Genomic DNA, 12387 nt, shown 5'->3' on the forward strand with positions numbered 1-12387 from the left:
ATCTTCACAAGGTCCTTTGCTGTTGTTCTGTGATTGATTTGCACTTTTCGCACCAAAGTACTTTTATCTCTAGGAGACAGAACGCATCTCCTTCCTGAGCGGTATGACGGCTGTGTGGTCCCATGGTGTTTATACTTGCATACTATTGTTTGTACAGATGAGCATGGTACCTTCAGGCATTTGGAAATTGCTCCAAGGATGAACCAGACTTGTGGAGGTCTTTTCTGAGGTCTTGGCTGATTTCTTTTGATTTTCCCATGATCTCAGTGCCTCTTTGCTTGACTTTGAAGGTAGGCCTTGAAATACATCCACAGGTACACCTCCAATTGATTCAAAGGATCTCATTTAGCCTATCAGAAGCTTCTAAAGCCATGACATGATTTTCTGGAATTTTCCAAGCTGTTTGAAGGCACAGTCAACTTAGTATATGTAAACTTCTGACCCACTGGAATTGTGATACCGTGAATTATAAGTGAAATAATCTGTATGTAAACAATTGTTGGGAAAATGACTTGTGTCATGCACAAAGTAGATGTCCTAACAGACTTGCCAAAACTAGAGTTTGTTAACAAGAAATTTGTGGAGTGGTTGAAAAACGAGTTTTAATAACTCCAACCTAAGTGTATGTAAACTTCAGACTTCAACTGTATATAGGTGGAGGAACACTATAGGAACGTTATAGTACCGTTATAGTAATGCTCAGTGCTGATGTAATGTTGGTAAAAAATAAAAAAGAATATCAATCAATGGTACATCCGTCCATCCGTTCCAAATGACTATGCACAACGTAGGTATGAGCGTGTGTGTGTGTGGCATTTACATGTGAAGCCCATGTAAACAGTGATTGTACACAAGTCTATTCCTCTGTAATAGTGTGTGTGTGTGTGTGTAAATGCCTTAAAAAATTGCATATGTATGCCATGAGTGTGTGAGGGAGGTGGGGGTCATTCAAGTTTAACCCACGCTACCTGGCCTATACAGTCTGTGTGTGTATGTGTGCGTGCCCGATTACAGTCTGTCGCTGCGGAAACTGTCCTCCACCGAGGGGTCAGAGAGCACCATGTCGGGGTCACTGAGCATGTTCAGACCATCCAGGCTCAAGGGCTCGATGCGCAGCTCATCCTCCAGTGGGAAGCTCACCTCCGAGTCGAAACAGTCAGCCATGTTGCCGGCCGACATGGCACTGCTGATGTCCTTGGAATGACTGGGGTTGGAGTCATCTATGGAGGGATGGGGGGGCGACAGGGAGAAAAAGGGGGAACGGACAGGAGAGAGAGGATAAAGAGAGGAGGAAGAGAAAGTGGGGGAGAGAAGGAGAGACGGATGAAGTTAGTGACTCAAGTCATTGAAACTTCCACTCCTCACAGCCACACACGCACTCCCTGGTCTACCAGTCAGTATGATGCTGGACACACCTCCACCTACCGTACCAGTCGGTATGATGCTGGGCACCCCTCCACCTACCAGTCAGTATGATATTGGGCACCCCTCTACCTACCGTACCAGTCGGTATGATGCTGGACACACCTCCACCTACCGTACCAGTCGGTATGATGCTGGGCACCCCTCCACCTACCAGTCAGTATGATATTGGGCACCCCTCTACCTACCGTACCAGTCGGTATGATGCTGGGCACCCCTCCACCTACCAGTCAGTATGATATTGGGCACCCCTCCACCTACCGTACCAGTCGGTATGATATTGGGCACCCCTCCACCTACCGTACCAGTCGGTATGATGCTGGACACCCCTGCACCTACCAGTCAGTATGATATTGGGCACCCCTCCACCTACCAGTCAGTATGATATTGGGCACCCCTCCACCTACCAGTCAGTATGATATTGGGCACCCCTTCACCTACCAGTCGGTATGATATTGGGCACCCCTCCACCTACCAGTCAGTATGATATTGGGCACCCCTCCACCTACCAGTCAGTATGATATTGGGCACCCCTCCACCTACCAGTCAGTATGATATTGGGCACCCCTCCACCTACCAGTCAGTATGATATTGGGCACCCCTCCACCTACCAGTCAGTATGATATTGGGCACCCCTCCACCTACCAGTCGGTATGATGCTGGACACCCCTTCACCTACCAGTCAGTATGATATTGGGCACCCCTCCACCTACCAGTCAGTATGATATTGGGCACCCCTCCACCTACCAGTCAGTATGATATTGGGCACCCCTCCACCTACCAGTTATTATGATATTGGGCACCCCTCCACCTACCAGTTATTATGATATTGGGCACCCCTCCACCTACCAGTCAGTATGATATTGGGCACCCCTCCACCTACCAGTCAGTATGATATTGGGCACCCCTCCACCTACCAGTTATTATGATATTGGGCAACCCTCCACCTACCAGTTATTATGATATTGGGCACCCCTCCACCTACCAGTCAGTATGATATTGGCACCCCTCCACCTACCAGTCAGTATGATATTGGGCACCCCTCCACCTACCAGTCAGTATGATATTGGGCACCCCTCCACCTACCAGTCAGTATGATATTGGGCACCCCTCCACCTACCAGTCAGTATGATATTGGGCACCCCTCCACCTACCAGTCAGTATGATATTGGGCACCCCTCCACCTACCAGTTATTATGATATTGGGCACCCCTCCACCTACCAGTCAGTATGATATTGGGCACCCCTCCACCTACCAGTCAGTATGATATTGGGCACCCCTCCACCTACCAGTCAGTATGATATTGGGCACCCCTCCACTGCAGTTGTAGTTGTTGTTGGGTCTCATCTGCTGCAGCTGGTCCTGCAAGTTGCCGTGGCTCCCACCCAGGCCCATGAGAGCAGCCTGCGAGCAGTATAGGGGCGAGGAAGAGGGCGAGGACGGGTCGAAACACGAACCGCCTGCAATTTGGCTCATGGCACTCTCCAACATGCTGAACTGGTCCAACTGAAGAGGAGGCAGGAAGAGATAGAGATGGGAGAGGAGGGATGGGAGGGGAGAGAGAGAAAAGAGATGGTGGTGATGGGGGGGGCAAAGGTCAAACACAACCATTACAGATGACCAATCAATGACAAACAACCATTCCAAATGACCAACCAATGACCAAACCAAGCATACTCTTGAGCGGACTTGGTTCACTACTCCACAGCACATGATATATCATAGAACTACAAATATCTGGTTGCCACAATTACACCCCTAAAACTTCTACCCATCAATTAAGAGATTTTAAAGGGATAGTTCTCAAACAATCATTTAGTATTTTGCTCATTAGTCCACTGTTAATACAGTCCCAAAATATTGTGCTTGTCAGCAGTCAAGTTTTCAAGAAGAAGCACTTTCTGAACAGTGCAAAAACAGTGCTGATGCGATTTGTGCCATTTTTGAGTAAACTATCCCTTTAATTCACTTTGGCAGGCCTAAACCCATCACTGAACTAAAAAAAACACTTCAGATACTAACTGTGAATGAGGGAATGAAGTCCTTTCCGGAGGATCCTTCTCTAGAGACTTCTCCCCGGTGGTTTACCTGGTAGGACAGTGCCTTGGCCTGGCGACTGGAGAACTGTGGGTCCATGAACGGGTCATTGAAGAACGCCGCCATGTTGTTATGCTGTGGGAAGAAGAGGGACAGATGGGGAGAGAGAAGACATGGATTAGGAGGAGACAGATGAAGAGATGGATTAGGAGGAGACAGATGAAGAGAGAGAAGAGATGGATTATGAGGAGACAGATGAAGAGAGAGAAGAGCTGGATTAGGAGGAGACAGATGGAGAGAGAAGAGATGGATTATGAGGAGACAGATGAAGAGAGAGAAGAGCTGGATTATGAGGAGACAGATGAAGAGAGAGAAGAGCTGGATTATGAGGAGACAGATGAAGAGAGAGAAGAGCTGGATTAGGAGGAGACAGATGAAGAGAGAGAAGAGATGGATTAGGAGGAGACAGATGAAGAGAGAGAAGAGATGGATTAGGAGGAGACAGATGAAGAGAGAGAAGAGATGGATTAGGAGGAGACAGATGAAGAGAGAGAAGAGATGGATTAGGAGGAGACAGATGAAGAGAGAGAAGAGATGGATTAGGAGAGACAGATGAAGAGAGAGAAGAGATGGATTAGGAGGAGACAGATGAAGAGAGAGAAGAGATGGATTAGGAGGAGACAGATGAAGAGAGAGAAGAGATGGATTAGGAGGAGACAGATGAAGAGAGAGAAGAGATGGATTAGGAGGAGACAGATGAAGAGAGAGAAGAGATGGATTAGGAGGAGACAGATGAAGAGAGAGAAGAGATGGATTAGGAGGAGACAGATGAAGAGAGAGAAGAGATGGATTAGGAGGAGACAGATGAAGAGAGAGAAGAGATGGATTAGGAGGAGACAGATGAAGAGAGAGAAGAGATGGATTAGGAGGAGACAGATGAAGAGAGAAGAGATGGATTAGGAGGAGACAGATGAAGAGAGAGAAGAGATGGATGAGGAGGAGACAGATGAAGAGAGAGAAAGATGGATTAGGAGGAGACAAATGAAGAGAGAGAAGAGATGGATTAGGAGGAGACAAATGAAGAGAGAAGAGATGGATTAGGAGGAGACAGATGAAGAGAGAAGAGATGGATTAGGAGGAGACAGATGAAGAGAGAGAAGAGATGGATTAGGAGGAGACAGATGAAGAGAGAGAAGAGGTGGATTAGGAGACGACAGATGAAGAGAGAGAAGAGGTGGATTAGGAGAAGACAGAATGGACAGTGCTCTGAGAGTTTAGTTACCAGGTCTAAGGCAGTGATTTACCAAGTTAGTAACATTTAACTGCCTACAAATCGCTCTAATAGAGCAGCGCTACCATTTAGTGCATTTCTTTTGAACCCTACCCATAAGGCTCTGGTTAGTAGTAGTGCACTGTGTAGGGAATAGGGTTCCATTTGTGATGCAACCAAGGATGTTTTTAGTTCTTTAGAATTTGGGTCTGCTTCCTTCCTTCCACGAATTTGGTGTTTATCAACCACAGACTACAGAGTTAGACAAATAACATTTGGGTTCCAGGAAATGGTTGAGTCTAGTGGCTGTGTGTGTGTGTCTGGAGTGGTACTGAAGCAGAATAATATCCCCATCTCCTTATCAGAGCACGCCAACAGTCTCTGACATTAGACACTAGGCCAGCAACAGAAGTGTATGAGACATACAACATTGGGGCAAAGACTCAGAGATACTATCTGCATATACAAGTGTTTCCCTAAATGGATACACTGTTCAAAGGGATGATTTTTCAACTAATCTAGGCTGTAGTACATTTCTCTAGACAGTTTTTGGATATGTATTTGGCTTTAGAACATAGACATATCCAGACACACAGACAAACACTTACACCAGAGTTAAAGTCCAGAGAGATGTTCTGCAGAGGGGACACTGGCTGCTGTTGATGCTGATGATGACGTTGTTGCTGGCGTTGTTGTTGCCCCATTGAATGCTGGGACTGTTGGTGTAGCTGTTGGTAGAGAGGGTAGGGAGGGGGAGGCTCCATTGGCAAGCTGCTGGTGTCCAAGGCAACCCCCTGAAAAAAAGACAAAAAGAAAGAGGGAGGGTTAGAGGGTGGGAGGGAGGGTTAGAGGGAGAGATGGTGGGAGGGAGGGTTAGAGGGAGAGAGGGTGGGAGGGAGGGTTAGAGGGAGAGAGGGAGGGAGGGGGTTAGAGGGAGAGAGGGAGGGAGGAGGGTAGAGGGAGAGATGGTGGGAGGGAGGGTTAGAGGGAGAGGGAGATGGTGGGAGGGAGGGTTAGAGGGAGAGAGGGTGGGAGGGAGGGTTAGAGGGAGAGAGGGTGGGAGGGAGGGTTAGAGGGGAGAGGGTAGAGGGGGAGGGAGGGTTAGAGGGAGAGATGGTGGGAGGGAGGGTTAGAGAGGGAGGGAGGGAGGGTTAGAGGGAGGGAGGGAGGGTGGGAGGGAGGGTTAGAGGGAGAGATGGTGGGAGGGAGGGTTAGAGGGAGAGAGGGGAGGGAGAGGGAGGGAGGGTTAGAGGGAGGGAGGGAGGGAGGGTTAGAGAGGGAGAGAGGGTGGGAGGAGGGTTAGAGGGAGAGGTGGGGGAGGGTTAGAGGGGGAGGGGAGGGAGGGGGTTAGAGGGGGAGGGAGGGAGGGAGGGAGGGTTAGGAGGGGAGAGGGTGGGAGGGAGGGTTAGAGGGAGAGAGGGTGGGAGGGAGGGTGGGAGGGAGGGAGAGAGGGAGGGAGGGAGGGTTAGAGGGAGAGATGGTGGGAGGGAGGGTTAGAGGGAGAGATGGTGGGAGGAGGGTTAGAGGGTGGGGAGGGAGGGAGGGAGAGATGGTGGGAGGGAGGGAGGAGGGTTAGAGGGAGAGATGGTGGGAGGGAGGGTTAGAGGAGAGATGGGGGAGGGAGGGGAGGGTTAGAGAGGGGAGAGGGAGGGAGGGGAGGGAGGGTTAGGGAGGGAGGGTGGTGGAGGGAGGGTTAGAGGGGATGGTGGGAGGGAGGGTTAGAGGGGGAGAGAGGGTTAGGGAGGGAGGGTTAGGGGGAGATGGATGGTGGGAGGGAGGGTTAGAGGGAGAGGAGGGAGGGTTAGAGGGAGGAGGGAGGGGAGGGAGGGAGGGAGGGTTAGAGGGGAGGGAGGGAGGGTTAGAGGGAGGAGGGTGGAGGGAGGGAGAGGTGGGGGAGGGTTAGAGGAGAGAGGGAGGGAGGGAGGGTTAGAGGGGAGATGGTGGGGGGGAGGGTTAGAGGGGAGAGGAGGGAGGGAGGGTTAGAGGGAGAGAGGGTGGGAGGGAGGGTTAGAGGGGAGGGGAGGGAGGGAGGGTTAGAGGGGAGGGAGGGAGGGGGAGGGAGAGGTGAGGAGGGAGTTAGAGGGAGGAGGGAGGGAGGGGTTAGAGGGAGAGAGGGTGGGAGGGAGAGGGGGGAGGGAGGGAGGGAGGGAGGGTTAGGGAGGAGAGATGGTGGGAGGGAGGGTTAGAGAGAGATGGGGGAGGGAGGGTTAGAGGGGAGGGTGGGAGGGAGGGAGGGAGGGAGGGAGGGAGGGTTAGAGGGAGGGAGGGGGAGGGGGTTAGAGGGAGAGAGGGTTAGAGGGAGGGAGGGAGGGTTAGAGGGGGAGGGAGGGTTAGAGGGAGAGATGGAGGGAGGGAGGGTTAGAGGGAGAGAGGGGGGAGGGAGGGTTAGAGGGAGGGGTGGGAGGGAGGAGGGGGGAGGGAGGAGGGAGGGAGAGAGGGTGGGAGGGGGTTAGAGGGAGATGGTGGGAGGGGGTTAGGGAGGGAGGGGAGAGGGAGAGGGGTGGGAGGGAGGGTTAGAGGGGGTGGGAGGGAGGGTTAGAGGGAGGGAGGGAGGGAGGGTTAGAGGAGAGGGAGGAGGGAGAGGGAGGGTTGGTGGGGGTTAGAGGGAGATGGTGGGAGGGAGGGGAGGGAGAGATGGTGGGAGGGAGGGTTAGAGGAGGGTGGGGAGGGTTAGGGAGAGGGGGAGGGAGGGTTAGAGGGGAGGGAGAGGGAAGGAGGGAGGGAGAGGGTGGGAGGGAGGGTTAGAGGGAGAGAGGGTGGAGGGGGGGGGGAGAGGAGAGAGGGAGGGAGGGAGGGTTAGAGGGAGAGAGGGTGGGAGGGAGGGTTAGAGGGAGGGTGGGGGGAGGGAGGGAGAGAGGAGGAGGGAGGGAGGGTTAGGTGGGAGGAGGGAGGGAGGGGGGGTTAGAGGGAGAGATGGTGGGAGGGAGGGTTAGAGGGAGAGAGGGTGGGAGGGAGGGTTAGAGGGGAGAGGGTGGGAGGGAGGGTTAGAGGGAGAGAGGGTGGGAGGGAGGGTTAGAGGGAGAGAGGGTGGGAGGGAGGGTTAGAGGGAGAGAGGGTGGGAGGGAGGGTTAGAGGGAGAGAGGGTGGGAGGGAGGGTTAGAGGGAGAGGGTGGGAGGGAGGGGTGGGAGGGAGGGTTAGGAGGGAGGGTTAGAGGGAGGGTTAGAGGGAGAGAGGGTGGGAGGGAGAGGGGAGAGGGTGGGAGGGAGGGTTAGGAGGAGAGGGTGGGAGGGAGGGTTAGAGGGAGAGAGGGTGGGAGGGAGGGTTAGAGGGAGAGAGGGTGGGAGGGAGGTTAGAGGGAGAGAGGGTGGGAGGGAGGGTTAGAGGAGAGGGGTGGGAGGGAGGGTTAGAGGGAGAGAGGGAGGAGGGGTTAGAGGGAGAGAGGGTGGGAGGGAGGGTTAGAGGGAGGGAGGGAGGGAGGGTTAGAGGGAGAGAGGGTGGGAGGGAGGGTTAGAGGGAGAGAGGGTGGGAGGGAGGGTTAGAGGGGAGAGGGTGGGAGGGTAGAGGGAGGGAGGGAGGGTTAGAGGGAGAGAGAGAGAGGGAGGGTTAGAGGGAGGGAGAGGGTGGGTGGGGGGGTTAGAGGGAGAGAGGGGGAGGGAGGGAGGGTTGGGAGGGAGAGAGGGTGGGAGGGAGGGTTAGAGGGAGAGAGGGTGGGAGGGAGGGTTAGAGGGAGAGAGGGTGGAGGGAGGGTTAGAGGAGGGGGGAGGGAGGGTTAGAGGGGAGAGGGAGGGAGGGAGGGAGAGGGAGGGAGGGTGGGGGAGGGTTAGAGGGAGTGGGAGGGAGGGTGGGAGGGAGGGTTAGAGGGAGAGATGGTGGGAGGGAGGGTTAGAGGGAGAGAGGGTGGGAGGGAGGGTTAGAGGGAGAGAGGGTGGGAGGGAGGGTTAGAGGGAGAGAGGGTGGGGAGGGAGGGTTAGAGGGAGAGAGGGAGGGGAGGGAGGGTTAGGAGGGAGGGTGGGAGGGAGGGTTAGAGGGGGAGGGGGAGGGTTAGAGGGAGAGAGGGTGGGAGGGAGGGTTAGAGGGAGAGAGGGGAGGGAGGGAGGGTGGGGAGGGAGAGAGGGAGGGAGGGAGGGTTAGAGGGAGAGAGGGAGGGAGGGAGGGTTAGAGGAGGGAGGGAGGGAGGGTTAGGGAGGGAGGGAGGGAGGGAGGAGGGGGAGAGGGAGAGAGGGTGGGAGGGAGGGTTAGAGGGAGGGAGGGAGGGGTGGGAGGGAGGGTTAGAGGGAGAGAGGGAGGGAGGGAGGGTTAGAGGGAGAGAGGGTGGGAAGGAGGGTTAGAGGGGAGAGGGTGGGAGGGAGGGTTAGAGGGAGAGAGGGAGGGAGGGAGGGTTAGAGGGAGAGAGGGTGGGAGGGAGGGTTAGAGGGAGAGAGGGTGGGAGGGAGGGGGAGAGGGAGGGAGAGGGTGGGAGGGAGGGTTAGGGAGGGGAGAGGGAGGGAGGGAGGGTTAGAGGGAGAGAGGGTTAGAGGGGAGGGAGGGTTAGAGGGAGGGAGAGAGGGTGGGAGGGAGGGTTAGAGGGAGAGGGTGGGGGAGGGAGGGAGGGAGGGAGGGTTAGAGGGAGAGGGAGGGAGGGAGGGTTAGAGGGGGAGAGAGGGAGGGAGGGAGGGTTAGAGGGAGAGAGGGTGGGAGGGAGGGTTAGAGGGAGGGAGGGAGGGAGGGGGAGGGAGGGTTAGAGGGAGAGAGGGGGAGGGAGGGAGGGAGAGAGGGGAGGAGGGAGGTGGGGGTGGGAGGGAGGGTTAGAGGGAGAGAGGGTGGGAGGGAGGGTTAGAGGGAGGAGAGAGGGAGGGAGGGAGGGTTAGAGGGAGGAGAGGGGAGGGGGAGGGAGGGTTAGAGGGAGAGAGGGTGGGAGGGAGGGTTAGAGGGAGAGAGGGTGGGAGGGAGGGTTAGAGGGAGAGAGGGTGGGAGGGAGGGTTAGAGGGAGAGAGAGGGAGGGTTAGAGGGAGAGAGGGTGGGAGGGAGGGTTAGAGGGGGAGGGAGGGAGGGAGGGAGGGAGGGAGGGTTAGAGGGAGTGGGAGGGAGGGTTAGAGGGGAGGGTGGGAGGAGGGTTAGAGAGAGAGGGAGGGAGGGAGGGTTAGGGAGGGAGGGAGGGAGGGGAGGGAGGGTGGGAGGGAGGGAGAGAGGAGAGGGAGGGAGGGTTAGGGAGGGGAGAGGGAGGAGGGAGGGAGGGAGAGAGGGTGGGAGGGAGGGTTAGAGGGAGAGAGGGTGGGAGGGAGGGTTAGAGGGGAGAGGGAGGGAGGGAGGGTTAGAGGGAGAGAGGGTGGGAGGGAGGGTTAGAGGGAGAGAGGGTGGGAGGGAGGGTTAGAGGGAGAGGGTGGGGGAGGGTTAGAGGGGAGAGGGTGGGAGGGAGGGTTAGAGGGAGAGAGGGGGGGAGGGAGGGTTAGAGGGAGGGAGAGGGAGGGAGGGAGGGTTAGAGGGAGAGAGGGAGGGAGGGAGGGAGGGAGGGAGGGGAGAGGGTGGGAGGGAGGGTTAGAGGGAGGGAGGGAGGGGAGGGAGGAGGGAGGAGGGAGGGTGGGAGGGAGGGTTAGAGGGGGAGAGAGGGTGAGGGGGAGGGAGGGTTAGAGGGAGAGAGGGTGGGAGGGAGGGTTAGAGGGAGGGAGGAGGGAGGGAGGGAGGGAGAGAGGGAGGGAGGGAGGGAGGGTTAGAGGGAGAGAGGGTGGGAGGGAGGGAGGGAGGGAGGGTTAGAGGGAGAGAGGGGGAGGGAGGGTTAGAGGGAGAGAGGGAGGGAGGGAGGGTTAGAGGGAGGGAGGGAGGGAGAGAGGGTGGGAGGGAGGGTTAGAGGGAGAGAGGGTGGGAGGGAGGGTTAGAGGGAGAGAGGGTGGGAGGGAGGGTTAGAGGGAGGGAGAGAGGAGGGAGGGAGGGAGGGAGGGAGAGAGGGAGGGAGGGAGGAGAGGGTGGGGGAGGGTTAGAGGGAGAGAGGGATGGAGGGAGGGAGGGAGGAGAGGGGGAGGGAGGGAGGGAGGGAGGAGGGTTAGAGGGAGGGGGAGAGGGAGAGAGGGTGGGAGGGAGGGTTAGGGAGGGAGAGGAGGGAGGGTTAGAGGGAGGGAGGGAGGGAGGGAGGGTTGGAGGAGGAGGGGGAGGGTGGGAGGGAGGGTTAGAGGGAGAGAGGGAGGAGGGAGGGTTAGAGGGAGGGGAGGGAGGGGAGGGAGGGGGAGGGGAGGGGGAGGGAGGGAGGGAGGGAGGGGAGAGGGAGGGTAGAGGGGGAGAGGGAGGGTTAGAGGGAGGGAGAGGGTGGGAGGGAGGGGAGGGAGGGAGGGAGGGGAGGGAGGGGAGGGAGGGAGGGAGGGGAGGGAGGGAGGGAGGGAGGGTTAGAGGGAGGGAGAGGGAGGGAGGGAGGGTAGAGGGAGGGAGGGAGGGAGGGAGGGAGGGAGGGAGGGAGAGGGGGGAGGGAGGGTTAGAGGGAGAGAGGGAGGGAGGGAGGGAGGGAGGGAGGGAGGGAGGGAGGGAGGGAGGGAGGGAGGGAGGGAGGGAGGGAGGGAGGGGAGGGAGGGAGGGAGGGAGGGAGGGGGAGGGAGGGAGGGAGGGTTAGAGGGAGAGAGGGAGGGGTCATGTCAGATGTAAGAAAAGGAGAACGGAGGGATGTAATATCAGGTTAGCCTTAAACCACTGAGGACTTTCCCCAAAAACACAGTATACATGAAGCTGCCAGGTTGCCCTCCCAACAAGGGGTTTCTAACCTCAAGGGTCTTTCCTGGTTACAGGAAGAAAGGGCTCGACATTCTCACTGGCCTACGGACCAGGGAGGATTTGGACACCATGTGGGCTAGTCAATCATCCACGCCAATGGTCCACTTGGGCTACTGAAACATCATGATAAAGGTCATCTGCAGTCTATAAAATGTACTAATAAATAAAACACTTCTTAAATGTAAATAAATCCATCTAAATTTAAACTTAAAACTATTTGTATTTCTTTTTTATTATATAAAACTGTTTCCCAAAGCTGTTAGTTTGCTAGTTCGTGTATCTTATAGCATGCAGTTATGCACACAGTTCGAGCTTAATATCAGCTACTTGTTGGCCAGCAAGAAATCCGTTTAGCACGCAACTCTCAAACTCTGACAGCAGTTTGAGCTTTAACCCAGCCCCTCCGAAAGACCCTCATACAGTTGAAGTCTGAAGTTTACATACACTTAGGTTGGAGTCATCTACTTTGTGCATGACACAAGTAATTTTTCCAACAATTGTTTACAGACAGATTATTTCACTTATAATTCACTGTATCACAATTCCAGTGGGTCAGAAATGTACATACACTTAGATGATTGTGCCTTTAAACAGCTTAGAAAATTCCAGAAAATTATGTCATGGCTTTAGAAGCTTCTGATAGGTTAATTGACATAATTTGAGTCAATTGGAGGTGTGCCTGTGGATGTATTTCAAGGCCTACCTTCAAACTCTTTGCTTGACATCATGGGAAAATCAAAAGAAATAAACCAAGGCCTCAGAAAAAAAATTGTAGACCTCCACAAGTCTGGTTCATCCTTGGAAGTAATTTCCAAACGCCTGAAGGTACCACGTTCATCTGTACAAACAATAGTACGCAAGTATAAACACCATGGGACCATGCAGTAGTCATACTGCCCAGGAAGGAGACACATTCTGTCTCCTAGAGATGAAAGTAGTTTGGTGCAAAAATTGCAAATTTATCCCAGAACAACAGCAAAGGAC

General features: G+C 55.4%; 1 protein-coding gene across 4 annotated transcripts in view; it reads right to left on the minus strand.

The window, feature by feature from the left end:
* Nucleotides 1-529: 529 nt before the first annotated feature.
* Nucleotides 530-12387, minus strand: part of crtc3 (CREB regulated transcription coactivator 3) — a 94559-nt gene continuing 82701 nt past the window's right edge. For 2 of the 4 annotated variants that reach the window (XM_042318628.1, XM_042318627.1), the window contains 4 exons: nucleotides 5339-5524; nucleotides 3512-3595; nucleotides 2713-2929; nucleotides 530-1220 (listed from right to left, as the gene is read on the minus strand). In XM_042318628.1, coding sequence (XP_042174562.1) covers nucleotides 1009-1220; nucleotides 2713-2929; nucleotides 3512-3595; nucleotides 5339-5524 — 699 coding nt within the window. In that variant the 3' untranslated portion in view covers nucleotides 530-1008. Of the gene's footprint in view, nucleotides 1221-2712; nucleotides 2930-3445; nucleotides 3596-5338; nucleotides 5525-12387 lie in introns of all 4 variants that reach the window. The other 2 variants (XM_042318626.1, XM_042318625.1) reach the window with 1 other exon arrangement.

Source organism: Oncorhynchus tshawytscha, unplaced genomic scaffold (assembly GCF_018296145.1).
Source record: "Oncorhynchus tshawytscha isolate Ot180627B unplaced genomic scaffold, Otsh_v2.0 Un_scaffold_530_pilon_pilon, whole genome shotgun sequence".
In the NCBI taxonomy this organism is placed as follows: domain Eukaryota; kingdom Metazoa; phylum Chordata; class Actinopteri; order Salmoniformes; family Salmonidae; genus Oncorhynchus; species Oncorhynchus tshawytscha.